Source organism: Westerdykella ornata (genome assembly GCF_010094085.1).
Source record: "Westerdykella ornata strain CBS 379.55 unplaced genomic scaffold EI97scaffold_18, whole genome shotgun sequence".
Classification (NCBI taxonomy): domain Eukaryota; kingdom Fungi; phylum Ascomycota; class Dothideomycetes; order Pleosporales; family Sporormiaceae; genus Westerdykella; species Westerdykella ornata.
Window position 1 is genome coordinate 61,536 of NW_022986868.1, and position 24,277 is coordinate 85,812.

The 24,277-nt window shown below is 52.3% G+C and overlaps 9 protein-coding genes across 9 annotated transcripts; 5 read left to right on the forward strand and 4 right to left on the reverse strand.

The window, feature by feature from the left end:
* Positions 1 to 154: 154 nt before the first annotated feature.
* Positions 155 to 2,346, reverse strand: EI97DRAFT_434864 (TPT-domain-containing protein). The gene is made up of 3 exons (XM_033798731.1): positions 1,695 to 2,346; positions 1,288 to 1,640; positions 155 to 1,235 (listed from the first exon to the last, which is right to left on the reverse strand). Exons 1-3 carry the CDS (start codon positions 2,282 to 2,284, stop codon positions 379 to 381), a joined length of 1,800 nt encoding a protein of 599 aa, XP_033652172.1. The 5' UTR covers positions 2,285 to 2,346; the 3' UTR covers positions 155 to 378.
* A 2,551-nt stretch (positions 2,347 to 4,897) lies between these two features.
* Positions 4,898 to 6,860, reverse strand: EI97DRAFT_434866 (Mo25-like protein). The gene is made up of 5 exons (XM_033798732.1): positions 6,549 to 6,860; positions 6,435 to 6,495; positions 5,871 to 6,340; positions 5,542 to 5,814; positions 4,898 to 5,492 (listed from the first exon to the last, which is right to left on the reverse strand). Exons 1-5 carry the CDS (start codon positions 6,651 to 6,653, stop codon positions 5,295 to 5,297), a joined length of 1,107 nt encoding a protein of 368 aa, XP_033652173.1. The 5' UTR covers positions 6,654 to 6,860; the 3' UTR covers positions 4,898 to 5,294.
* A 126-nt stretch (positions 6,861 to 6,986) lies between these two features.
* EI97DRAFT_421745 (kinase-like protein) lies at positions 6,987 to 9,239 on the reverse strand. The gene is made up of 6 exons (XM_033797064.1): positions 8,936 to 9,239; positions 8,753 to 8,855; positions 8,630 to 8,701; positions 7,773 to 8,582; positions 7,564 to 7,719; positions 6,987 to 7,507 (listed from the first exon to the last, which is right to left on the reverse strand). The coding sequence occupies exons 1-6, from the start codon at positions 8,998 to 9,000 to the stop codon at positions 7,469 to 7,471; spliced, it is 1,245 nt and encodes a 414-aa protein (XP_033652174.1). The 5' UTR covers positions 9,001 to 9,239; the 3' UTR covers positions 6,987 to 7,468.
* Positions 9,240 to 9,454: 215 nt separating this feature from the next.
* Positions 9,455 to 12,826, forward strand: EI97DRAFT_434869 (uncharacterized protein). The gene is made up of 8 exons (XM_033798733.1): positions 9,455 to 9,627; positions 9,679 to 9,771; positions 9,831 to 9,916; positions 9,967 to 10,577; positions 10,626 to 11,035; positions 11,086 to 11,165; positions 11,216 to 11,336; positions 11,387 to 12,826. The coding sequence occupies exons 1-8, from the start codon at positions 9,592 to 9,594 to the stop codon at positions 12,626 to 12,628; spliced, it is 2,679 nt and encodes an 892-aa protein (XP_033652175.1). The 5' UTR covers positions 9,455 to 9,591; the 3' UTR covers positions 12,629 to 12,826.
* A 355-nt stretch (positions 12,827 to 13,181) lies between these two features.
* Positions 13,182 to 14,392, forward strand: EI97DRAFT_421749 (uncharacterized protein). The gene is made up of 4 exons (XM_033797065.1): positions 13,182 to 13,350; positions 13,423 to 13,457; positions 13,511 to 13,573; positions 13,625 to 14,392. The coding sequence occupies exons 1-4, from the start codon at positions 13,218 to 13,220 to the stop codon at positions 14,135 to 14,137; spliced, it is 744 nt and encodes a 247-aa protein (XP_033652176.1). The 5' UTR covers positions 13,182 to 13,217; the 3' UTR covers positions 14,138 to 14,392.
* A 1,923-nt stretch (positions 14,393 to 16,315) lies between these two features.
* EI97DRAFT_434871 (uncharacterized protein) lies at positions 16,316 to 17,006 on the forward strand. Its single transcript, XM_033798734.1, has one exon. It carries the CDS (start codon positions 16,518 to 16,520, stop codon positions 16,938 to 16,940), a length of 423 nt encoding a protein of 140 aa, XP_033652177.1. The 5' UTR covers positions 16,316 to 16,517; the 3' UTR covers positions 16,941 to 17,006.
* Positions 17,004 to 17,828, forward strand: EI97DRAFT_95601 (uncharacterized protein). Its single transcript, XM_033803234.1, has one exon. The coding sequence runs from the start codon at positions 17,316 to 17,318 to the stop codon at positions 17,535 to 17,537; it is 222 nt and encodes a 73-aa protein (XP_033652178.1). The 5' UTR covers positions 17,004 to 17,315; the 3' UTR covers positions 17,538 to 17,828.
* Positions 17,829 to 20,359: 2,531 nt separating this feature from the next.
* EI97DRAFT_421753 (uncharacterized protein) lies at positions 20,360 to 23,027 on the reverse strand. Its single transcript, XM_033797066.1, has 2 exons — positions 22,717 to 23,027; positions 20,360 to 22,665 (listed from the first exon to the last, which is right to left on the reverse strand). Exons 1-2 carry the CDS (start codon positions 22,996 to 22,998, stop codon positions 20,485 to 20,487), a joined length of 2,463 nt encoding a protein of 820 aa, XP_033652179.1. The 5' UTR covers positions 22,999 to 23,027; the 3' UTR covers positions 20,360 to 20,484.
* Positions 23,028 to 23,129: 102 nt separating this feature from the next.
* EI97DRAFT_401660 (snare-like protein) lies at positions 23,130 to 24,274 on the forward strand. Its single transcript, XM_033796469.1, has 6 exons — positions 23,130 to 23,325; positions 23,374 to 23,511; positions 23,565 to 23,691; positions 23,741 to 23,782; positions 23,835 to 23,880; positions 23,930 to 24,274. Exons 1-6 carry the CDS (start codon positions 23,277 to 23,279, stop codon positions 24,125 to 24,127), a joined length of 600 nt encoding a protein of 199 aa, XP_033652180.1. The 5' UTR covers positions 23,130 to 23,276; the 3' UTR covers positions 24,128 to 24,274.
* Positions 24,275 to 24,277: the final 3 nt, after the last annotated feature.

The following is a 24,277-nucleotide window of genomic DNA, read 5'->3' on the forward strand; positions in this document are numbered from 1 at the left end:
CGACGTAAGCCAAGCCCCGCAACCCGGCCAGGGTCTGCCCAGCTCCATGGTTGCTCCAGTGCAGCTCCACCTGATTCCCTTAATTCCTCCACAACATACGCAGTACTGTGTTACTGTGTTAGCTATCAAGTATAGCACAACATACTGTTACTCAGTCCTCAGTAATCCTCACAGTGTCTTGGGGTATATGTATCTATCTGCCATGCCCTGCTGTCCAAGAAAAGAAACGCCCGTGATGCTTGTCCAGAGTACCGAGATGCGACCTCTTCCAGAATCCATCACGAGTGCTGTCGTAGCCCCTCGGTCTCCTGTCTCCGACTCTTGACGCTCTCGCACAACCACCAACCCAAATCCAATCAGAAGATGCCACTCAAACCCTCACTCCAGGTCCTCTGCTCTCTTCACCGGACTCGTCCGACTCGCAATCTCCGTCGCCGGGCTCCCCGTCCGCACTCCCGCTGCCAAACTCAAGCTGTTCCTCACAAACATCGCCCCTGAAGGCGACCCACCACCACCAATGCCACCATCCGGATCTTGCGTCGCCACGGGCGCATACACGTCCCCATGCTGGTGCTGGTGCGCCACCGCCAGATGCGCCGACTTCCGCGCCTCGTCCCTCATCTTCTTGATCTTCATGTAGTTGTACGCCGCGATGCTGCTAATCGTCACCACCAAGCCCGTCAGGTTGATGGGCGTCAGCCGGTCGTGGAACACGACATTCGCTGTCGTGATGGTCACGACTTCCTTGAAGATGCCGCAGATGCTCAGCGTCACCACGCTGGTCCGCTTCAGCAACGCGAATTCCGAGGCCGTCATGAGGAACGCCAGCGTGCCAGGGAAGAGAAGGATGCCCATGCCCAGCAGCTTGCCGTTCGCCTCGAACAGCGTCGCGAGTCCCGCTCGGATGGCCGACAAGCCTTCGAGGGGGATGGCCAGAACGACGAGGCTGAGGAACATGACGGGTGCGAGGAAGAAGATGGAGGAGAAGGGATTGGCAGTGGCCGGATTGCGGAGAAGCAGGATCTGCGTGAGCGACCAGCGGAACCCAGACGAGCAGGCCGACGTCATGACGAGGATGAAGCCGCGCACGTCAAAGGCCGTTTCACCCGCTACCATCATCACCACGCCCACCGTCATGACGAGGATGATGAAGACGAGCCGCCAAGACGGCTGTTCGAGGCGGAAGAGGAATGCGAACATGAGGACGAATCCGAGAGCGGATGATTTACACATAGCTAGAACGGTAGTTAGCGAAAAGCTCCATAGCAGAGGTATCGGCATACGCACTGAAGAATGTCAACGAAATAAACTTCAAGCTCATGTTTCCCAAGCCAATATCCATGCCGGTTGCTATGCCGCACGGACCAATCCGAGTGAGATAGAACCACTTGGACATGAGGGGCTTCTTAGGATCAACGGGTTCCGATCGAGACGAGGCAGAGTGGGGGTTCAAGGAATCGTGCCGTGGCCGGAAAGCGGGTATCAAAAACAGCACAAGAGACGCTAATGAGAACTGGACAACCATATGCAAACATGTCGAGAATAGCGGAAATGGGAAAATGTTCTCCGTCTCGCCGTCGCCCTTGTCGAGCTTGAACATCCACTTGTTGTAGACGGAGATGGATATGCTGAAGAGGTACCTGTGCTGCTGTCAGCAATCCCGAGTTTGTGTTCCGTCGAGCCCTGACGCTGACCATAAACATATAAGAAGCGCGTCGATGGCGATGGTCTTTATCAAGCTCTTGTTGGCCATCTTCTCTTCCTCTTTCGTGTAATGCACCGATGGAGCTACCCTCTGATCCAGCAATGTAGCCCGTCTCTTTTTCCTCCTCCGCCTCCTCCTATCCTTCCCTGTGAGCCCCGTTTCCTCGTCGTCTTCCATGCCGTCCGAAGATCTCATGTCATCGGGGTCGAGATCGCTGTCTGTCTTCTCCGACGACTCGTCATCTGAGGCGGAGCCGCCCTCGGTCTCCTCTGGGATGTGCGCCGAGTGGTGTCTCCGGTGCGCCTTGGACGATTTGGCGGCAGCTCCAGGCGGACCAGCGAGAGACGAGCTGCGACGGCGTGCGTTGTTGGTGGGCGGGAATTCCTCCATGCTAGGGGTTGGGGGGTGGACCAGCCCAGCTACGTCGGCGGCGGAGGTGGGATGAAACCGACCGTCGACGCTCGCGATGTCGGACAGAGACAGAGAGGAGGATCCGGGAGGACTGGGGAGAGTGGCCAGGGGGAATTCATCGGCCAGCAACTCGGGAGAAGCTGGGGCATAGCGAGAGGTCATGGTCATGATGGGGAAGGATATGGGGGATGTGACCAAGTGGAACTGCTAGCTCCTTGGCGGGACCAGTGGAGATGTTCGATAACCGACCCACATCAGGTTTACGGAGTCCTAGTACGAGCATGCACGTTAGCTGACTACATTAAACTTTAGCTAACTATATTACCTAACCTTATGCAAGTTGTCAGATTTGATGGTATCTGAAGATGTTATGGTGACAGAAAGATTGAATAAAGATAGATTGACTGATTGTATTCTGGTGTGTCCTTGTGTGTGTGTGGCTGGGGCCTGACACCAGTTTTGATGTTCTTTCTCTGGGCACCAAGGCTGCACAGGGTACTAGCTACTGCAGAATCACTAGCTACATATCCTCAGACAGTACCGGTACAGACACTTTCTCCCAGTCCTCATCTGTAGTCCTAGATGGGATGTTCATAAACTGGCTTACCATCTGACACAAGGCCTTGTATAGACTCAGGATTTCTTCCTTGCTGTGGCAGAGGGAATTGACAAAGACACTGATAGCAATAGGATTCTACACAGTGAAATATGAACCATATTGTCTCATTAAAGATGGAATCATTTTATTCTTCTATATAGATGATATTATTATTGCATTCTATAAGTCTAGAAAGAGGAAGGCTCAGGAATCTATCAGAAAACTCACAGAGAAGTACACCATCACAGAAGGTGGTAATCTTCAGTGGTTCCTTGGTGTAGAAGTCCTGAGAGACTATGAAGAATGCACTCTCCTTCTCTTCCAAGCCAAGTATGCTGAGAAGATCAGCCATCTAGTGGACAGAACAGACCTCAGACATGATACCAAAATGGCAAATGTTGAACTCAAGCCAAGGGAAGGCCTAGCAATACTATCTGAGATCAACAAGTATTAGAGAAAGATTAAATCCTTGCTATTTACTGCAGTCACCATCAGACCAGATATTACCTTTGCAACTTCCAGACTAGCCTACTTCCTAATGAACCTAGGATAGAAACACCAAAATAGAGTAGACCACATCCTCCTATACCTCCTTGACACAAAGAACCTTGGCCTCAAAATAGGAGGAGGTGATTCCTTGGAAGTTCTAAGTGATGCATCATTTGCAGATAATATACTAGACAGGAAGAGTTCTCAAGGATACATGATCAAACTGTTCAATGGTCTCAATACATGGAAGGCAAAAAAGCAAGATACAGTCACCATATCCACCACTGAAGCTGAACTGCTTACACTCTCACAAGTGGCAAAGGAAACCATGTTTATTTCAAGACTCCTTAAGGAACTGGAGGTTTCACTCCCAGAGCAGACAATAACCATCTACTATGATAATTAACAAACCATCAGGCTCCTCAATGCAGAAATCTCAAGGTTGTAGACCAAGCTCAGGTATGTGGATATTCACAATCACTGGCTGAGGCAAGATATCATCTGGGATCATCAGGATTGAGTATCTGCAATCAGAAAGGATGCTGGCTGATAGGTTCACAAAGGTATTGCCTGGGAACAAGTGGAACAGGTTCTTGGAACAATTGGGGCTGCAAAGAATGAAGAGCTCAAATGCTCTGAAGGAGATAGACTTAGATGAAGTGTAAGGCAAGTTAGAAGACATGCTACTCTGAAGAGGAGATGCTGTTAGATCCAGCTTGCAATAGATTCCAAGCTGAGGGGGTGTATCAGATAGTAAGCCAGTTTATGGACATCCCATCTGGGACTACAGATGAGGACTGGGAGAAGGTATCTGTACTGGTACTGTCTAAGGATATGTAGCTAGTGATTCTGTAGTAGCTAGTACCCTGTGCAGCCTTGGTGCCCAGAGAAAGAACATTAAAACCAGTGTCAGGCCCCAGCCTCACACAAAAGCACACACCAGAATACAATCAGTCAATCCATCTTTATTCAATCTTTCTGTCACCATAACATCTTCAGATACCATCAAATCTGACACTAGTATAGATAAGTTATCTATAGTTAAGTAATTAAGCAAATTAAGCAAGTTGTTAGTATACGTAATATAGTTGCCTGTTTAAGGTTATATAAGATAGTTAGCCAAAGTTTTAGTGTGGTTAGGCGAGCTGCATTCTGCCTGGTACCGCCCGGGGGTACTCTGGGGTGTGCTCCGCGAAGGAGTCTGGGTCTGGGGCAAGTCGCGTGCGCAATTTGTCTCGTTACGTCGCCGTGATCGCAAAACGACGTGTAGAGGGAAGGGTTGGAGGTGCGAAACTTGCGGCTGCCCCAACCCCTTGACGATGCTGATGGGTAGATGCTGCAGCGCCTTCATAGAGATGACGCCCAGGTTATCTACTTGTATCTATATCTAACGCCTCGGCCGCCCCTGGAAACAAGCACCAGTGAGTAGCATGCTAGGCTGAAGCAGGCAATCTGCGGGCCTTAATCCGCAACTGACTGTTATGTATCCCGTTCCCCCAGATTTCGGTTTCACGACTTTTTATTTTGGGAGAGGAGGAGGAAAAGCGATTACTTGTACTCTGTATGGCGAAGCCATTGAGTTTGCAAGATTGTTCTAAGTGAGAAGAGGGTCCAAGCTGACTTGGTCAGACTGCCTCTTCCCCTAGACACATTCGGTTATGGCATCAAAAAGGACAATTTCACTTGAATACCGTGGGATTCCCAGTAGTACTGATGATAGCTGCAACCTCACGCACTGCGATAATCTTCTTGATGCAAGCGGGAGAAGGGGAGGGGCTCAAAACTTCCTCCATCTCCATATCTGAGAACAACCTAGCCAGCTCAACAACGTAGCGTGGCCGTTTCCCCATGCGCTTACACCGATCGATCGGATGCGCGCCGCCAAGTCAGATCTTCGGCTGCCATCCTGTACGCACTTAGATGTCTTCATCTACTACCTAGGTATTGCGCTGCTAAGCAGAGCGCCCAAACAGGAAGAGCAGGTGCGTGGAGTGCTTTGCTGCTAGACCAAGCCGCCAAAACGCCAATTCGATGCTGTGCGAAGAAAAACAAAAAATCACCACAAAGCACATGCCCCCAGTGACCCCATTATCATGATGCAGTTGGCGGTGGGACGGGCGCAGGCGGTAGCTGCTCGATCTGCCTTATCAAAAAACTCTTCTCGTCGATAAACTGGTCATCCTCGGTGCGGTCCTCCAAAAAAGTCGGCAGGAACCGCAACAGCTTCTCCCGGTTACTGATCAGGATCCGTTGCACTGCCACGGATTTGTTGGGGTTAGCCACGAACACCTGCAACCCTCAGTTTGCAGTCCAACATTTTGAGACGGGTAGTACGCACCTTGAAGACGTGAAACCCCTCGTAGTTGATCATCCGTCTGTCGTCCCGCAGCAGCTTCATGATGATCTTCAGATGTTCGCCCGAGTCCACATATCTCGTCATGACATTGTAGTTGGCCCGGTCGAGCAGGATTTCCCCGAGAAGCTTGATCGACTGTCGCTTCGTGACGTAGCTCTCCGACTGGACCAGAATCGTGTTGTATTTTTCGAAGAACATGTCGAAATTGGTTTGCAGATAGGTTGCTACGAGGGATTTGTGTTTGGTCAAGATGTCCTGTCTCGTAAGCTCGTACTGCCCGCTTGATCACGCCACTCCCAAAAAGGACCTACCCGGAACGTATTGAATGCATCGGCGCTGACCTCAAAAGCGCCTTTGTCTATCCAATCAAAAAATCTCCAAAATACCCCTTTGCCCGATGATGGAATGTCGGGATTGACGCTTGCAAGATCCCTGGTCTTTCCATCTGGCGTGGGTTCGTCATACAGCAGCAGCGCAGCAATCGCGTCGTACTTGAGCGCCTCCCGCAGGACCCCGCCGCATGGCATCGCGCTCTCGCGCCTGTCGTAGCCTCTGCATAATGATATTATGATCTCCGGCCGGTATTGTATGACATGGTGCAGGACCTGCGGCTCTGTGGCACCTGGGGCCTTATATCGGAAGGCGGTTGAAAAGATCACCTGAGCGTCTTTGCGGGATTCAAAGAGTAACTTGTGTATATTGTTGGCGAGCAGGTACAGAAGGTCTTCCTGCACGATGATGGCGAGCAGCTGGTGCACGGATTCGGGACTGACTTCTATCTCTGCCACCTGTTAGTATCGTGCCGGGCTTCATGTGGAAAACAAACAAACTAATACTAATCATGGCAAAGCGGCTATTAATGTGAGACTGCATACCGGTCGTGCCCTGGAGGATTGTCTTCATCTGGTGCAGGTTCTTGGCCAATTCCTCTTCTATCTGCCAGTGGTCAGCTCGGGCGGTGCGAAGGAGTGGACTGATGCAGCCACGACCTTAGGATTCAGCTTCTGATCCTCGCTCAGCTTGAGCACGAGCTCCTTGGTCGACTTGACGAGCTCCGCATTGCTCTTTGCTTTGTTCCGGAAGAGGAAGGCCATGGGGTTGGCCTGGAGTGGGACGTTGACCTCGGAAGTGGGATGGTGTTAATTGTGCGGCGCTCAAGTTTGGGCCGTAGGCGGAGACGGAGGAGACTAGGACGGCCAGCGCTCTCTGGGCTACAGGCTGGTAAACATGGAGTGCGTTGGGTGTAGGACGTCCTTGGGAAGCTGAAGCGGCAGCGGTACACAAGGGTGACGTGGGAATTGTTGTGTATTTGCCCTTCGTCGACATGATCGGACCCTGGTCGACCTGCGGACGTCCTGCAGCGCGCCTTTCCTAGCTGGGCAATTTACTCGCCAACGCTCGGGCCCAGCCCCGCCATCCACTCCGTGCTCCACATCAAGTGTGTATTCAGGTGTAGACTATACAGGATAGCTACACAGTGTAACTACACCACAACACAGTATACCTGAATGTGCTGGAAACCCCGCGACAACTGCAAACATGGTGAACGCGCATTACAACCTCAGCCAGTCCCTTCGTACCTCATATTTTCGCCGTCCCGAGGATGCTGCCCAAAACTCTTTATTGCATAAAGTGCAGAAGAATTGGGAGCGTAGTGTAGACGATATAAATTAAGAGTGGCTCCGAAAATGAAAGACATGTAAGTATTGTACTTTCATGCTAGGGCCCCCGGATCTACAATTTCGGTACGCTTGTGTTGCTAGATATTCGTCTTTCTATGTTGGCTGCAGGATGTTCATACGGATCTTGCGTCTTGGATGCTCTTGCAGGCTACCGAGAATGAAAGCCACCCAACGAATCACTTTACCCTCCTGGAGGGATCGGGTATCAATTGCACAGCTGATATGGCTCAAGCGAACGGCGCTGTGAAATACTCGTGTTCAAGTGCCTGTCGCTCCGGGTTAGTCAGATCCTCCTCTGGATCATATCCTGGTATATTCTTACCTTGGAAGCGGACATGCGATCTCCAGGCTCATATCGCACGAGGTTGAAGACGAAATCTCGTTCAACTAAACTGCAGTTGGGCATCAGCTCAGACGAATGCTGCTTGCCATATTCCTTGAACACCATTTTGCCCCAATCTGGACATCGGGCAGCGGACTGCAGCATGTCAGCGTCCGAACGCACGTAATATATGGGCCTCATCAACTTACAGGCCATTCGTCCAATGTCGGGGTCCCCATCTTGCTAAAGATACTGTGTATGAGAGCCAGATCGCTACCGAGTTCGCCGGAATCGAACAGAGTCGGGTGACCCGGGACCAATGCCTCTGCGGCGACGCAGCCAGCTGCCCAAGCGTCAAGGGGCCAGCCATAGGTTTTGTCGCCGAATAGCAGCTCTGGAGGACGGTAACAAGTGGTGCCAACATCCGTGATCAGAGAGCCGGCAGCCTCTGAACCGGGAGCAGCCGGACTCCAAGAAATGCCAAAATCCGTCAAGTACGCGGGGCCCTCTGCACTCTTGAGCAGTATATTAGACGGCTTAACGTCCCTATGAATAATGCCTTGGGCATGCACGAAGTTGAGCGCCGTGAACAGGTCCCTGAGACAGTCCCGTATCCGAACACGGGAGAGTCTGTCTTGCTTCAATAGTTGGCCGAACTCGAAAGGCATAAAAGGAAACACAATGACGAAGTGGGAAGCTTCACGGAAGGTCTCCAGTAAAGGGATTACGCGGGCCGATTGAGCCAGTTTCAAGATTTTGGCCTCCCGAAAGCAGTCATGGGGAGGGTGCATTGTGGAGGGGTTCGTGAGCTTCAATGCGACAAGTTTGATATTCCCAACCTCTGGGAAGCCCTGGGGAGCAAGGAATTTCTTGTCAGGAGGCGGCGAGGCTTTGTAGACAACAGAAAACAGCCCCTCTCTATGATAAACGGCTTTCTTGTACGGGCCAATATCAATTCCAGCCGCGACTGGCGTTGGCTCTGACTCTGGCTCGTGCTCTGGCTTTGGCTCTCCGTCCCGCTACCAAGGTTAGTTCTGGGTAGCTTCCCTACACAATCGATCCATACCTCGACTGGGAGTCGCTTGGATGCTCTTTGCAACAACTCTACCCTATCGGCGCATCGACGATGGTAATCTTCCTGACCCGTGCATTAGCCAAGTGTCTCAGGCCAACGAAAGTTGGTACGTACAATTGAGCATGCACAATTGAAGATTTCCGTCTCAATGATAGTCGCCTCCCGCCTAGCATCCGCTTTGGTTGTCAGACGGGAGCATGTTTCCGCAGCAGATGCTCTGTATACGCGTCAGGCGGAATGGCGTCCAACACAATGGTGTGAATTGCTTTGCGACAGTTATAAGAACAGTTGACTCACAGTTTCGTGACTTGCTCGAGTCGGCTGGAGAAGGCTAGATCCAACTGCCACGTGGTTGCCGGCATACCTAGGTATTGGCCTGATACGCGCGAGTGGTGATGATGGCTGAGTGAATGGGAGAGCAGTGGAGAGGATTGTCATCCTCCCAGGCGAGAATTCGCAGTCTACTTGAGGGTCTCAAACAGAGGTGCTCAAGGCATTTCGCCAATTCACTGTGACCAAATATGTCAAGCACTCCGGCGCACAACCAGCATGATGGGCGGGATACCAGAGGAAGATGGGAGCCAGAGTAGGTAACTGGATAGGACCCCCATCCGTTCTCTACAAGTACACAGTATGATATTGGCTCAGGAGATTGGTCCTGGTCGTTCTGAAAACAACGCGTGTCCTGTGTAGTCCAGGGTCCGATCTGTTACGTCAAAGTCGAAGGTGGAAGCCGTCCGCGGGCGCTCGAAAGCTCCGTTTCCAGCCATACCCAAAGCGGCATGAACCAGGTTGACAGGTGACAGCGAAGTCAACGTCGCGACACCTCTCTGCTGCGTTTCGAACACCCACAACCCCTCCGTACTTTCTATGTAATCAGCACCACATTCGCTTGTGGCCGCGCGCCCCTTTAGTCTTTCCAAGCTTCCTATATCCTTACCATCTGCTGCACAATGGAGCTCCAGCGCAACGAGTATCCGGCCTTGCTGGTGTGTTGACAGCTTGCTATTAATGGCTTCCTACTGACACAGGCTCCGCAGGAACATCTACCCCCCGCGCAAGCCGTAAACGTGCTCAATGACCGAATGCGACACATCAACCTACTCAACACAAGCATTGCGGATTGGTTACAGGTCCGTGGCTGGCCCTGACCCGGACAGCAGCAAGGGAGCGGGAGCTTATGAGAAGACAGGAACGCCGTCGGGTCGAGGATCTCTACGTCCAGGGACTGCAGAAGTTGGCGAACAGGCGTCTCCCCGAAGAATTGGCAGATCTTGGGTATAGCTCCTCAACCATGTGGGTTGAGCCGTCTCCGCTGACTGCGGCAGCATCTTTTCCACGCCGTGGCAGAAGATTGTCGGCGCAACCGAGTCCTTTGCAAAGTCGCACCAACAATTCGCGTACAATGTCGAAGCAGATGTCGAACGTCCCCTTCGAGAGTTTTCTGCGACCGACCGTGAGGTCCACGCTATGTCCACCATCACCGGCAACCTATCCGCCATGGCGAAGGAAATCGAGACGGCGAAAAAGAAGTCAGACAAGCTGAGAGACAAGGGTGCAAAGGCGCAAGCGAGCAAGGTCGCCAATGCCGTGGCCGATGTCGAGAATGCTACATCCCAGTGGGAGTCACAGGCGCCATTCGTCTTTGAGAAGCTACAGGCCGTCGACGAGAGTAGATGCAACCTTTTGCGTAGTATTTTGACCCAGTTTCAAACACACGAGGCGGACCTGCTTGACCGAAATCGTACCACCGTCCAGGAGACCGTGGACACTATCCTCAACATTGAAATCCCTCAGGAAATCGCAACTTTTGTTTCACGAACGCAGAATGGAGGGAGAAAACCCAGTGCTGTTGGATCGCCATCCCGACACCTCGCACCACCGTCTTCAGGCTCAACGGCCCTGGCAGACGATGATCATAGCACAAAAAGCGGATCGGGTATGTTCATACAAGAGTCCGTAATCCTTGACATGCTGACAAACATAGTTCATGAGGTCAAACACGGTGGTTTAAGCTTAAAGCGCTTTGGTACGGTGCTGGGCCGTAGAAGGCAGAGCCATCATCCTTACGGCCGAGCATCCTCACCAGAGCGTAAATCATCCACTAACTTGGGTTCAGCGTTCGGCGCGTTTGGCAAAGGCAAATCAAAAGATAGAGATATTCCTAGTTCGTCTGGGCGCCCTGTCTCCCCCCTCAGGAGACTCTCCACCCCGCGAGATTCGGACGTATCAGGATCTCCGCAACAAACTCGACAGTCGGGCAGCGAGAGAACTAACGGTGTTAGGCGGCCGGATACGCCCAAAGAAAGTGCCGCCAGCGTGGGTGCAGCTACGGAGGGCGTACCAGACCTCGCAGAGCCGATATCATCGCAGCCGCCGTTAGAACCGAAGGGAGAGGTAACATACTTTATCGGTCGTTCTTTGCTTGGAAACTGATGATCCAGCAGCCGAAGAAGGATTCAGAAGGCTTCTCACTCCCTCCATCGACCACTGACGCCATAACACAGGCGGAACGAGAAGCTGCCATGTAAGACCACGTTCCAATCACGAAAGCCAGGTTTGCATTAACAAATGTAGTGAAACGAGCGAGAGCAACCCTCCTCCTCAGTTCAAGCTAGACATTAGAAACGCACCCATTCAAGAGGAAGAAGACGATGCGGACGCCGCTCTGGTTAGCATGGCTAACACATTGAGAGCAGTATGTTGAGATATTGCCTTCGCCTCTAACGGCTGCTGATATGCGTGAAGCAAGCAGCTCAACCTCGACGCTCTAGTACTCTTCGAGGTAGACGAGACGTCCGGAACACGATATTCGTGCCGAACCCTGCTACACCAGAACTAACAAGCATAGGAGAAACTGTCCCACGCCTCCCTGCCTCTGCAGGCTCTGGTATCGGTGGCAGTAGCTTTCCGGCACCTACGCTTCCTGCTCAGCCTGCATCACCTCCCTTCACATTGCCACACAGAACACTCCTTTCCCACGATCATCCTTCGTCTGACACACAATCCATCATGTCTGGGAGATCGCTAAGCAGCGCAGCAAGCACTACAATCAAGCACGCCGACCTCCACGAACCCGGACTCAACGCCTCCATCGTGGAAGCAGTCAGCACCACGTTTGAGCAAGGCAATGTTGCCAAAGCCAGGGTCATCGGCGAGGTTGCGCTCGCCTACAATCCCGTTGACATTTCGGCCGGCCCCTTCGGCACCGAAAACATTCATCTAGACAACTTTTCGGTACTGGAGAAAGTTGCAACGAACCCTGTATTCATTGAGCAAGTCCCAGATAGCCCCGGAGATTACACTGTCGATCTCTCTAAAATCCTCAAGACATCCGTAGCGTTCAAATACCAACTACATCTCGACGCTGATAACCTCGCTACCTTTGCGCCGCTCATCCTTTCGCCAGCCTGGAAGGTGGAGCCGACACAAACGTCAGCGATACTGCATTACTCTCTTAACCCAGAATTCAACCTCGGCGCCGCATCATCGATTACCCTGCGCAATCTCGTCCTCGTCCTCAGGTTAGAACCGGGCGTCAAAGCTGCCTCCTGTCTATCCAAACCCACTGGTACTTTCTTCAGAGAAAAGGGTTTCATTTATTGGCGCCTCGGGGATGTGACGTTCACGAAGGATCAGCCTGCGCAGGTGATGCGCGCGCGGTTCTTCACAGAAGGCGAAGCTAAACCAGGGAATGCCGAGGCGAGGTGGGAGATTAGTGGCGCCCAGGCGTTGAGCTTGGGGAGTGGGTTGGGGGTGAGCCAGGAAGATGTGAAGGGAAAGGAGAGGGCGAAGGCTGAGGAGGATATTGAGAAGGATCCGTTTGCGGACGAGGATGCTGAGGGCGAGGAGAAAAAGGAGGAAGAGAAGGATACTGGGACTCAGAATGGGCAACCGCAGTCCAAGAGAGTACCCACTGTGAAGAAGATTGTCAGTGGGAAGTATGACGGGGTCTGGAAGGGGGATGAGAGCGGTTCAATCCCAGGGTGAACATAATTGACCAGTAGGGCGTAGGAAGAGTATAGGAGTGTTGCTTGGATATGACTTTGTTGGGTGGGATCATTTTGGGAAGATGAGTAGTATTATGGTTGGTTAGGCCAGTCTTGTCGATAGAGTGTGCCGGATGGCCTGGAGAGTGCAGTATTAGTGCTATTACTGTTATACCTAAATACCATTTGATTTGTTTGATTCGCCGTGCGGGTTGTGCAGTGCCATAGCGTGGAATCGAAACATTCTCTTTCATTGGGACAACCTCGCTGTTCAGGCATTTGTGCGCAGCTCATAGGTCATTGTCGCTTTTTTTGTTTAGTTCTGATGCAAGCGCCGGGGTGGTTTATGGGAATGATCTTGGTCAATAAGCTAGATGCGGAATTGTACTCCATAAAGTACATTCACCCCCAATCTCATTGGCCCCAGATGAACAGGGGTTCTTACGTCATACAAGCCCCAGCTTTCGAGCTCCGCGACACCTCCGCTTCGCCACCTCCACGCTGATCGCTATACGTGCTTCCTGGTTCTCTTGTTCTCCTTTCAGTATTCTTGTGTTTCTTTGAAGCTTGAAAAGAGTGCACAGAAAACTATGGCTTCCGCCACTGGGATTCCGGAGAATGTATATGCGGCGCGGGGTGTCAGTGAGGAGGAACCGCTGCTGGGAAGGAGAGGCGATGCGAGCCAGACGGAGGGGGGGAACATTCTTTTGAATCTCTGGATAGGTGAGTGCCATCATAGGACTTGAAGGCCTCGGAATCCGTTATCCTGCGGCTAACATCAAGGGCCAATTCCAGGCACTGCACCTATCGCTCAGGCAGGCATCTGGATCGTAAGACAATCCCTCCATCCACCCTTTACATATCCTCTGCTAACACGATCCAGCTCGCAGCCATAGTCTGGGGTGCCATCCTCTCCCAAAAACTCATCATCTTCTCTCCCCACCCAGTTCGTCCACTTCCCCGTCTCTCACTACTCCCCCCACTGACAACCCCTCAGCTCCTTAACTCCGCAGGCCTTTTGCTCATAATTCAAGCCGCCCTCATCCTCCAGCCAACCCACACTCCCGAGCAGAAACGCACTGGTACCCTCATCCACGCCTCCCTCCACTTGGTCGCACTCTCCTCCCTCCTCTCGGGCCTTGTCATCATTGAGATCAGCAAACGCGACTCCCCACACGGCCACTTCGCCTCCCCCCACGCCATCCTTGGCCTGACCTTCTACATTCTCGTTCTCATTCAAGCACTTGTGGGGTTCACGCAATACTTCACGCCCAATCTGTATGGGGGCGAGGAGCGCGCTAAGAGGGTATACAAGTATCACAGGTTGGCGGGATACGTAATTGCGACGTTGGGCCTCGCGACGGTGTGTGCAGCCAGCTGGACAGAGTATGGGGGTAAAGTGGCGGGGATTCAGCATTGGGCGGTGATTGTGGCGAGTGTGCTTGTGTTGGCGGGCGTGTTGCCCAGGGTGCGGTTGAGTAAGTTTGGGTTGACGCGCGCGGGGTCGTAAGGGGTGTTAAGGCGGGTGGTTAGGAGGTGAATCATGGTGTTGTTGTCAGAAGAACATGGAGTTGTTGGTGTTGGTGTCGACGTTCATGGCGGATAAGGACGTGACTTACAGGTTCCGGGTATACTTATAGCTGCGGTGCAGTAATAATCGTCGCCGAAGCTCTCTCCATGTCAAGATTGTTGCTAGCCTTAACGCAGCAGGGAGGTTCTATCTCCACAGACTTTAGCAATGCCTTTACACGGTGCCCGTTTTGTTAGATCTCATCTTGACCTCGAAAGGTGTGCTCGCGAATCCATGAAAAAGACGTTCCCCGACGAGCATAATGCAAGTATATCGTTCCTGCATTAGGCTGCCTTTCAAAGAGAAAGTATAAAGAGAGTGGCTCTGAGATATGGTTTGAGATGCAGAAAAGGACGGGAACAACATTTTTCAGTCCCACGACCTTAACAATGACATTCTGAATATCTTGTTTGGACTTGGATTTGCGCTGGTATCCGTAATTTCCCAGGATCAAGCGGTGTGCTTCCAAGGAAGAGGTAGAACAAAGTTGCTACTCAAGCAGCTTGCTGTCATGGTCGGATAAGTCAGCCACATTGATACACCTGCAAGCACAAAGGCTCAACCCGACTGGAATGAAGCCAACATCCCATTGCAGGGAAATGGTGGGCTACAAAAGGTCACATATGCGAAGCCAATATTGCACTTTTGAATGATCGGTGAACACGCCGCCGCAGCAGCAACGCCGCTATCGCGAGAATGGGTCTTGCACTCCATTGAAATCTGCCACTCCCTCGCAGTTTCTGTAGGCTATGTGACATCCCGCGGCGAGCGCACGATACGTGGAAGTGGTCCTGCACGAAAATGTACTGTGTAGGTGTTGCATCACATTAGCGGTGAGAAAACTCATGTAGACAGACAGGTCCAGCAAGGGAATATCATTCCATACTTGGACACGGTCGCAATGGGACGCAGTCGGCCGCGGCAGAGCTGACCAAACTCCACACATTCTGGCATCTTTTTGTCCAGTGGTCGGGAGGGAGCCGCGAGCGTCAAAGGTCGCACGACATGCTCGTCCAAGGTTTTTTTTTCTGTCCGCCCAGGCTGGGGTGTCAAGATGTTTGATGGCGCCATGCAAGGGGAAGGATCGGCGCCCCAGATGGAGGCGACGGGGAAATGTGGGTATGTACCCCAGACGGGAGCCCAGAAAAGTTAGAGAGCGACAGGCAAGAAACGGCGCTCTGGAGAGGAGGCATCTCGATTGCTGAAACCAGATCCGATTCGTGAATGCTCAGGTAACTTCCCAAGGGTTAGAAACCTTTGCACGACGACAGGAACCGAGGTTGGTGGCGGCAAATATCAACATGCGCCCATTGTTGCTACCCAAGTAGCATTTGCATTTTCAGAGAAGTCCTCGAGGGCGGCCAAATATCCGGAACTATAGGGGATTGCAGTTATGCGGAGAAAGGCGAGGGGGTGGTGGGAGTTTTCGTGCAGACATCATTGATAGCTCCTTGCAACCCCTTTTTTGCCAGAAGTTGATTGTTCTACACGGTGATGTTGCATGCGACAACCGGACATCTGCCGGCTTCCATGCAAGACAGCGAAATGATCATAGCTCGGAAGGTCGGAGGGACGGGCGGAAGCTCTGAGTGGTGTGAATGAGTCGCGCGGGGAATTTCCCCAGAGTTCCGCGAAGGGCAGACGTGAAGGCTCGAGCGTCCTTCCAGAACGCCAACCGAAGGCGAGTCGTCTCAGCACGATGAGACGAGTCGGAGGAGAAACAGGCCCGTGACCAAAGCGTGCGATGCGGCGTGCGATGAGAGCGAGGAAAAAGGGGCAGTTATTGTTATTGACGGGCAGTATGCAACAGCAGTCAACTTTTGGATGGAGTCGTTACGTCCAGAACGATGAATGTTCACCGTATCCTAGCTCTTGGCGTTGCCGTTCCAGAATGGACAGAGAGCCGGTTGTCACCCAGGGGAATTTGCGGTCATCCACCACGCGGCTAGCAACAAAGGACGGTAGATAGGCGTCGGCCGCAACGGGCTTCCGCCGGGACTCGCTCCCGGAGGCAGGGCTGGTGGGACGTGGGGAAGCATGTTGCATAAGGCGGTCAGCCTTCGCCTGGTGCTTACCAAGGGATGGCGATGTTGCTCCCCGCCTGCGACTGGTCGGGGAGCCACGGAACATCCATGGTATGGGCCATGGGCGTGATGCGTTGGCTTGCTTCTGCTGTCCTAACAAAGCCGTCCGGCAGGCGGCGTGGGCGCACAAGTGACAACCGTCTCATCGCGCTTCAAGCAACGACACTCACGGGCCGGATTGGGATCAGAGTAGGGGCCTGCCAAAGCAAGGAGCACTTGCACACCCCACACACCCCATGGGCAACGCCCTCCCCCCCGGACGACTTTCTTTTTCTCTCCTTCTGGGTTTGCTCCCCGTCCATATCATGCTGCCGGCGAGTCGCGATTCGACAAGAGGTACAGAGTATATAACAGGTACCTTTCACCCAGCCCGACTGACGCCCTCTTCCAAAACTCGCCTCACCTCAGACACCTATTGCGTACTCCCACGCCTCTGTGCTACCCAGACCGCCTCTTTATCTTGCTCCCTACCGCAGACAGCACAACAACAAGTGTTTGCTCCCGTCCCCAGCCTGCCTTCAAATAGTATGTATGCCCCTTGGACGAATGCAGCGCGTTCCTCCATCATGCCAACGCATCTTCATCCACATCCACTCCGAATATTTGATCAAGTCTTACTCACCTTCTCGGCCAGGCACTTTTCGCGCTGCATCCTGTAACCTGTATCAGCCACTCCCGCGCTGCTGCCCTGGAGCTTGGAAATCAGCCATTCCAATTTTGCCAGCGAATTTATTAGTTGTTCGCGACAACTCACACTTTTGCGCCGCCACTGTCCGTTGCAACCTCGAGAATACGAGTTCGCTCCCCGAAAACGAGTATTTAGCCATCTCGCTGAGCCCCAAGCCCTCGCCGGAGCTTGTGTTCACTTAGACTTGGAGTCAGATCTGATCGCATATCAAAGTCTCGTCTCACCATCATCACTCGTGTTCAACTCCAGCACTCCGAGTTCAATATCTGATCTCTGCATTTGCAAATCAGTCAATCCGACCTCCAAAGGACTTCATTCAGTTATTATCCTCAACTCAGCACCAACCATGCCTGTTCAGACCTCGACCGACCCGCGCCAGCGTCTCTCCATCCTCACCAACTCCACACTGGGCCACGACGTCAGTGCAGCTTTCAAGGCTTCGTCCGTCACCTCCCGTTTAAGCCATGAGATCCGCGAGACGCCAGCACCTCCGCCATCGCCCATCGACTTCTCCTTCCCCTCCACACCAGCGGAGCACGGAAGCCAGTCTGGAAACGAATCAAACTGAAGACCTCATTGCCCGCTTCGACTCGCAGCGTCTGACTTCATTTGACCTCGCCTTTCCCTTATCATGATTGTGCATTTACATAGCGAGCGGGTTTTCCATCGGTTCGGTTCGGCCAGTCCGTCACAACGTGTGCCACTCGCACAGAATCCGTTGGTCTGGAATCGGATCCCATGGGACACAAACAACGATACACACGGGTACGCCTTACTAGAGGACGGGTCGGGCGCACAGCAGCTTTGAGTTTGTGTTTGATTCACACTTGGTTTTTAAACTGCGTTTCCCCTTTCTCACCTTGATACCTCTTGGTTCGGCGTGGCGTTGATCGCAGCATGGGCCTTTGTTGTTTTGAACTTAGGTGTTGGGTTCTGATATCACCTTCTTGTGCATTATTTATACCTTTTTCGATAGATTTGGCTGAACGCGAGTATGTCTTCTCGATTAGGTCTCTCTCGTTGCTCGCGCTCTCTTAAGGTTTGCTCCATATCAAGCCTCTTCCTGTCTCAGGAGGCGCTTGTAGCTTGGTAATCAAGAGCTTCATTCAAAATCTCTACCCTCCACCGCTTGACAGTTTTCTTCCCTGCCATGAAAAACTCCGTTCCTTCTACCAGTTTCGCTCCCACAAATTTGTCCGAACCTAGCGTCCGCTTCCTCCGTCGCGGCACATCATTGCTCCGAACGACATGTGCCCTTTTTTACACGTTTATTCGGCCCACAGGCTCGTCTCACCTCATACGGGGACGGCAAGCCGGTTCAGCACGCCCGCTCCCTTACCCTAAGAGTAGCTCACCGATGATACTCACTCCCATCGTCCCGTTCCGCTTCCCTTCCGTTCCCGACACGGCATCTGCGTCAGCGACATCATCGCGCTGCAGCCAGAAACCGAAACATAGACCGACCGTTCATGAGTACCCTAGGGTAGTAGAACATGCGCACGCCATATCCTCTGCGCGACGTCGTTACGACATCTCTCGTCAGCCCGCATCGAAGGACTCTCAGGTTCCATTCGCACCCTTCGCATAGACTACCGGATCTGACTCACCACCATTGCCGTGGCCTACGAGATGTACGAAGTTACCCCCACCTGGGTGGTCTACGGAGTAGATCAACGGCTGATAAGAACCGAAGCATATGCTTACAATCAGGATGAATCAAACCAAAAAAAGGACCGGAGTCTACGAAGTAAGACGCAACCCCCAGCCCTTACCTAAGAGCTTCAATTTTTCTTGGGGGACATGGCATGGTTCATCCACAAAGTTTCCATATCAGCCTTTATTGAGAGGGTTGTTGGTTGCCTGGACGTTTGAGCCAAGGCCTCACATGCTTCGTGCATGGCGAAAGCATGCATATCCTTGATCATGCAAAGTTTGGGATCATGATTGCTCTTGCGTCGTGAATCAGGCGCAAACTGCAGCGCACACCGGCACTCGGGAGCGCCGTCTTGCCTTTGCATCTGGGACGGCAGGGCTGGTGCAGGATGAGGGCGTGCCAATTTAGGCCTTTCAGATCACATTCATTCAGCATGTGTTTTGGAAAGGCGATATGATTCGAAGCGATGTTGTCGGTGGCGTGTTTGGCCAGCAGATCCGGCGTTGACCGGACCCCGGTTTACGGATAATAACACGTGGGAGTGTGAAACGGTTTTGGAACTCTTTCCTCGCTTGCTCGAAGAATACAAAATGGGAATTCCAGATGCAATTCTCGTCGAATGACAGCATGCAACCCAGTCATGAAAGGACGAACTCAATTCATCCATCCTGCTAAAAGTGTCTCAGCATAAGTGATGACACGCCGGACTTTTGACCAAAAATGCAGCACTGAAGCGTGATCAGTCATGGCGTTCATGGGCAGACGGATCCCGATCACTCTCCCGCTCGCGCATAGGCACTTCGATTGGTCAATCAGCCAACACTGCACCTTCCCGTTACGAATATCTCTCAAACGTTTTGCCGAACATCCATCAACCTCCCTCCTTTCTCGAAACGCCGCCGGAATGAGGACGCCCCAATACCGTAAGGCTGAATTATAATAATCAATTCAGCCCAATAAACGGCAGTGCATTTCAACAATAATGTTGCGTGACCCTTGTTTCTAGAAAGCTTCTAGAATAATGCTACCAGGGAGCCGAATATTAAGTTAGATTGACGAACTGATGTGAACCCGCTGAGACCCATCGTCGGCAATGGCGCCGGTTGACGACGATACATATTAAATAGACGAACTTTATGATAATTATAGCATAAGCTCGTCATTCTCGACGGCTTCAACGGCTTCAACGGCCCTCGCGTGCGCATCGCATATGCAGGACTTCGAAAGTCCGGGGTGTAGCAATGATCTCGTTGCCGTGCAAATTTAGTACTGTTAGGGGTTCAGTGGCTGGGGCCTCGATACTTGAGCGGGCACATATTGGGAGATTAAAGTCACGGATGGCAAAGGCCTATGTTCTTCCAGGTCTGTAGTCAATCTCCTGAAACGAGGATGTCAGCTAGGCGTTGCTGCGCTCCAAAACTATCTACAGCGCAGGTAACGGACCCAAGCTTCATACAGAGATAGATCTAGATAAATCTTGGGCCGATTAGCGCGGAATCTGATATAACCGTAAGCTTTGCCTGAGCCTTCATTCGGGTTTACGTGTCCAGTTCGTTGTTCAGGCAACCTGGGATTTCTGTAAATGACACTTATTTTGTACTGAGCCTACACTTGGGCTGCTGGGTTTGCATATAAGGAGCACTTGTACACCAACGGGAGATGAAAACCGATCATATTACGTAGGACTCAGTAAGTCTGCGAGGTTCATTGGTAGTAGATATAATACATATCATTGAATCATGCAGAAACACCCGTGGTATCCTTTTATTTCATCGGCCCCAAGATCCACACTGCGCCGATTTTCTATGAATACAAGTTCCGATACAAAGATACACACATTGAATACCCATGTGAAGGGCCATTACCCCTTGGCGTTCATCATCAGCCAGAACCTTAGCGAGGGTGTCGGCTGGAATAGCGCTCGGGCTGGAACACCTTGCTCAACGTTCTTCTCTGGCTCCAGCGTCGTTGCGCCCTCCTCCTTCATCGTCTCAGTCACCCGTTCGTCCAGTTTCACTGCCTTTTGTGGCTCTTCCAACTCCACTTTCCTGAAAGCTACCGATTGGTAAGGGCTCTCCACATAGGGTCCCCTCAATCTCATGACAGTCTTGAGGAGTCTGAGCCGCGACGGCATCCTCCCCTCCTGGTACTCCTGGCCCTGTGCAACCCCCCATATCTCTTCCACCTCCTTCTTCCCCCTTCTGAACGTCAGCGGCCGCATCACTGCATCCAGAGGCTCGCCTCTCCTCATCGCCTCATCCACCTGTTTTTGAAACGACCGCTCCTCCGCCTCCGCATCAGCCATCAACTCTACAATGGTGACCCAGTTCTGAAACCTCAATTCCTCTAGTGGGATCCCGGTAGGGCTGACGGAAACATTGGCGGTCCGGTTGGGAAGTTCCGGCTGATGTGGGTCCGTGGTCAACTCATCATATACAGACCGCAGGTCCTCCTCTGTAGCAATAGGCTCCCTGTGTACATCCAAAAACATATCAAAGGGCGTTTTCTTGAGATCGAGAGGGCTGCCCGCCATAGTCACTGCAGCTACGTTCTTCATTATCCTCTCCACCTCTTCAAATTCCCTCGCAAACTTGTTCTCGTCTCCAGGTCCGTCCCGCTGCGCTTTTGGAGGGAGTTCTTTCCTATTCAAAATCTTCAGTGCATTCTCCTCGGTCCCACTATCAATAGCATGTCGGAGTCCGTCAAGCTCTTTGTGGAAAAGATCGGGGCAGCCCGCCTGTCTACATGCCTTCGCGAATGCTATCCAATCTAGCCGACTGATCAGGTTGCCTTCCGATTCCGCACGTGCAGACACCTGGGCCCAGTACTTCTCCAACAATTCTTTGTCTTTGAAAAGTCCCGCAGCTTTGATGATGACTCTCCTTTCCACTTCCCTGATATCTGCACCGGACGTCGTCATATCGGTTAACGCGAGGTCGAGTAATTCCCGGACTCGAAATTCAGCTGCTAGGTTGATCAAAGCGCTGAATACTTGAGGGCTGGGCGGCAGACCAGATTGGATGAGCATGGTGATTATTTTATGCGCAGTCCCGACTATTAAGTTCCTGATTCTCTCCTCTTTGGGGCTGTAGGTTTCACCCAGCTGTAAGGGTAGGAGGTGATGGAAGGTGCTGAGGAAAGTGGAGACGTGGAAAGCTTCGAGAGTGCCTCCTGCTTCTAGGTAGGCGTAGATTGCGTTGGCAGAGCCACGGACTAGGAGCGCTCGTTCGTGAAGAGTCGCGACTTTGCGCATGGCTGGTCGCAGCTTGGTAGAGATGAGGCTGGTGAGGTGGCTGGGCTTGAAGACGATGCCGGCACGGCATGCCAACAGAAAGATGGTGTAAGCTTCGGACATGGGTCGTTCGTTCATGAAGACTTCGAAGAAACGTTGGGGTACGGCCGTCGGATATAGTCTAAGTGCTGTGTCTAGTGCTAGGTAGGCGTTCTTCCAATCCCGATTTAGAATGCGGACTGTCAGAATGCCTTGTAGCAAGGCCATGGGTATGCCTGGGATGTTGGTTGGTTGTGCACGATCTGGCACGACGGCTTCTGGCGAGAGATGGTATTCAGCGAAAGTTCCAGGAAAGCGCTTCAGAGCATCGTGATATAGTTCTTCCAGCGTATGCAGGCTGTCCTTGCCGCGGTAGGCTAGGAGCTCAATAGCGGCACCATAGACGGCCTGGTCCACATATGTGTCATCTTGTTCTACTAGCCACAGCCAGAATTTACGGCCTTCTTCATAGCACTTTCCCTCCTTGTATAGTCCGAGAATGTGTACGAAGGCAGCGGGATGAGGAGGCCATTTTCCCGCTCGTATGTCCGCCGTGAAGCGTTCGAGAAAAGGAAGTAGGAGACGGACCTTGCGGACCCTTTCCTCTAACGCTTTGGTCTCGATCCGGACGAATGCGTGCAGTGCTTGCGCTAAGCGACGGGTGTGTTCGCGGCTCAACAGTGGGATGTCGAGAACCTCCGGGTACATATACATGGCTGTGCGGGCATCTCGAATGCTGCAAGCATGCATGAACTCATCTATTGCAGCAAGCTATCGCACGTCAGCATCTATCGCACTGCACGAGGAAGGATGAATAGGTACCTGTGCTCTGAACTGTTCGTCCTCGAGTCTTCGCTTTTCACTCCATGGAGTCTCGTTAGGCGGCTTGCCACCTTTCTTTGAGTCCCGACTCTTCTTTGGATCCCTGCGCGGCCTGTTGTCACGCTTTGTAGTGAGGGCTGATCGCTGGAGACATGTCCAGCTGGTGATGCCGAAAGGATGAGCGGCAGCAAGATGCGCCGGTCTGCGAAGAAGACGAGGAGCGAGAAAGGGCGCAGACGGGCAAACGACAGAGGCGAGCGACGCTCGCAAAATAAGTGGCATTTCCTATTAAGAGGAAAAAGTAGGAGAATTGACTCTGTTGGCGTCTGCCAGATGGATTGGAACTTTTTGGGAGCGCGCCAAGACACAACCCTGGTCGGTGGTGGTTGCAGTGTGCTTCGGATGCGGACACCTCTCAATCCCCGGGGCCCCTCATAGCTTCCACATTACCGTTCCGCGACGCGCAGGAGCGGCTATCAAGACCTGAGTTTCTTCTGAACGCTGCGAACTGTACAGCCTTCGTTTCCGGTTCTCGAATTCCCCTAATTGTGACCGCGACAATGTCCCGACCTCTCTCTCTTTTCAGCGTCTCCGCGATCCTCATTCTTGGTGCAGTCTCTCACACATGTGCTCTTGGGTTGTGCTAACAATGCATAGCAATCGATGATGGATCGCGAATTCTTACCAAGTACTACTCGAATCCGCACCCTCCTGCCGGTAATCCCAGCGAGTACCCCGGTCAGATAGCATACAAAACGGTGAAGGACCAAAAGGCATTCGAGAAGGGGCTGCTAGGTAGGCCCTGTAAGCTAGCTTGCCTGCACACGGACGCTGAGCATGAGATACAGAGAAAACCGCAAAACAAACAACGGACATCATCCTGTATGATCAGAAGGTGATTGTATTCAAGATGGAATCGGACGTTATGCTCTATGTTGTGGGCGGTCCTGAAGAGAATGAAGTCTTGCTATACAGGTACGAACCCTTGTTGATTGGAATACCTTGGGATTAACGAACATAACAGTGTTGTTCTGGCATTACGGGACTCCCTCAACATCTTGTTGAAGTAAGCCCTTATTGCGTTGTCTGCTCGAACGGCCTGTACTGACATGTTCAAGGAACTCTGTCGACAAGCGCACAGTCATTGAGAACTACGACCTTGTGGTGAGTACGCCGAGTCGAAACTCGAAAATGAATTCACTGACCCAATCAGTCCCTTGCTGTGGACGAGCTCGTTGACGACGGCATCATCCTGGAAACGGACCCTGTCGTTGTTGCCTCGCGAGTTAGCCGGCCGCCAGCGCAGGACATGACTTCCATGAAGAACATCGACCTTTCGGAACAGGGCTTCCTGAACGCGTGGGAGTTCGGAAAGAGGCACTTGGCGGAGCGGATACGCCAAGGGCTGTGATCCTGTTGTTGAAAGCGTTCTATGGCGTTTGGAGTTGGGGTAAAGTGACTTCAGCATGCATCTTGGACCTCGGCATTGTGGAAGTGGACAGTGGATATACCTTAGACAGCCGAAGCCTACAAGTCATGAGCACGATTGCCGGTCCCTCTC

What these genes read in the sequence shown, in the direction of transcription:
- EI97DRAFT_434864 (XM_033798731.1), bottom strand. Translation starts at nt 2,284, where the DNA reads ATGACCATGACCTCTCGCTATGCCCCAGCTTCTCCCGAGTTGCTGGCC. An exon ending in GCGCTTCTTATATGTTTATG is followed by an intron (nt 1,641 to 1,694) that starts GTCAGCGTCAGG and finishes ACAGCAGCACAG; the next exon opens with GTACCTCTTCAGCATATCCA. An exon ending in TATTTCGTTGACATTCTTCA is followed by an intron (nt 1,236 to 1,287) that starts GTGCGTATGCCG and finishes CTACCGTTCTAG; the next exon opens with CTATGTGTAAATCATCCGCT.
- EI97DRAFT_434866 (XM_033798732.1), bottom strand. Translation starts at nt 6,653, where the DNA reads ATGGCCTTCCTCTTCCGGAACAAAGCAAAGAGCAATGCGGAGCTCGTC. An exon ending in AATCCTCCAGGGCACGACCG is followed by an intron (nt 6,341 to 6,434) that starts GTATGCAGTCTC and finishes AACAGGTGGCAG; the next exon opens with AGATAGAAGTCAGTCCCGAA. An exon ending in ATGCATTCAATACGTTCCGG is followed by an intron (nt 5,815 to 5,870) that starts GTAGGTCCTTTT and finishes CTTACGAGACAG; the next exon opens with GACATCTTGACCAAACACAA.
- EI97DRAFT_421745 (XM_033797064.1), bottom strand. Translation starts at nt 9,000, where the DNA reads ATGCCGGCAACCACGTGGCAGTTGGATCTAGCCTTCTCCAGCCGACTC. An exon ending in TCAATTGTGCATGCTCAATT is followed by an intron (nt 8,702 to 8,752) that starts GTACGTACCAAC and finishes TGCACGGGTCAG; the next exon opens with GAAGATTACCATCGTCGATG. An exon ending in ATCGCATGTCCGCTTCCAAG is followed by an intron (nt 7,508 to 7,563) that starts GTAAGAATATAC and finishes CCGGAGCGACAG; the next exon opens with GCACTTGAACACGAGTATTT.
- EI97DRAFT_434869 (XM_033798733.1), top strand. Translation starts at nt 9,592, where the DNA reads ATGGAGCTCCAGCGCAACGAGTATCCGGCCTTGCTG. An exon ending in GCATTGCGGATTGGTTACAG is followed by an intron (nt 9,772 to 9,830) that starts GTCCGTGGCTGG and finishes ATGAGAAGACAG; the next exon opens with GAACGCCGTCGGGTCGAGGA. An exon ending in GAAGAATTGGCAGATCTTGG is followed by an intron (nt 9,917 to 9,966) that starts GTATAGCTCCTC and finishes TGACTGCGGCAG; the next exon opens with CATCTTTTCCACGCCGTGGC.
- EI97DRAFT_421749 (XM_033797065.1), top strand. Translation starts at nt 13,218, where the DNA reads ATGGCTTCCGCCACTGGGATTCCGGAGAATGTATATGCGGCGCGGGGT. An exon ending in TCTTTTGAATCTCTGGATAG is followed by an intron (nt 13,351 to 13,422) that starts GTGAGTGCCATC and finishes GGCCAATTCCAG; the next exon opens with GCACTGCACCTATCGCTCAG. An exon ending in TCATCTTCTCTCCCCACCCA is followed by an intron (nt 13,574 to 13,624) that starts GTTCGTCCACTT and finishes ACAACCCCTCAG; the next exon opens with CTCCTTAACTCCGCAGGCCT.
- EI97DRAFT_434871 (XM_033798734.1), top strand. Translation starts at nt 16,518, where the DNA reads ATGGGCAACGCCCTCCCCCCCGGACGACTTTCTTTTTCTCTCCTTCTG.
- EI97DRAFT_95601 (XM_033803234.1), top strand. Translation starts at nt 17,316, where the DNA reads ATGCCTGTTCAGACCTCGACCGACCCGCGCCAGCGTCTCTCCATCCTC.
- EI97DRAFT_421753 (XM_033797066.1), bottom strand. Translation starts at nt 22,998, where the DNA reads ATGCCACTTATTTTGCGAGCGTCGCTCGCCTCTGTCGTTTGCCCGTCT. An exon ending in ACGAACAGTTCAGAGCACAG is followed by an intron (nt 22,666 to 22,716) that starts GTACCTATTCAT and finishes GACGTGCGATAG; the next exon opens with CTTGCTGCAATAGATGAGTT.
- EI97DRAFT_401660 (XM_033796469.1), top strand. Translation starts at nt 23,277, where the DNA reads ATGTCCCGACCTCTCTCTCTTTTCAGCGTCTCCGCGATCCTCATTCTT. An exon ending in AATGAAGTCTTGCTATACAG is followed by an intron (nt 23,692 to 23,740) that starts GTACGAACCCTT and finishes CGAACATAACAG; the next exon opens with TGTTGTTCTGGCATTACGGG. An exon ending in TCCCTCAACATCTTGTTGAA is followed by an intron (nt 23,783 to 23,834) that starts GTAAGCCCTTAT and finishes GACATGTTCAAG; the next exon opens with GAACTCTGTCGACAAGCGCA.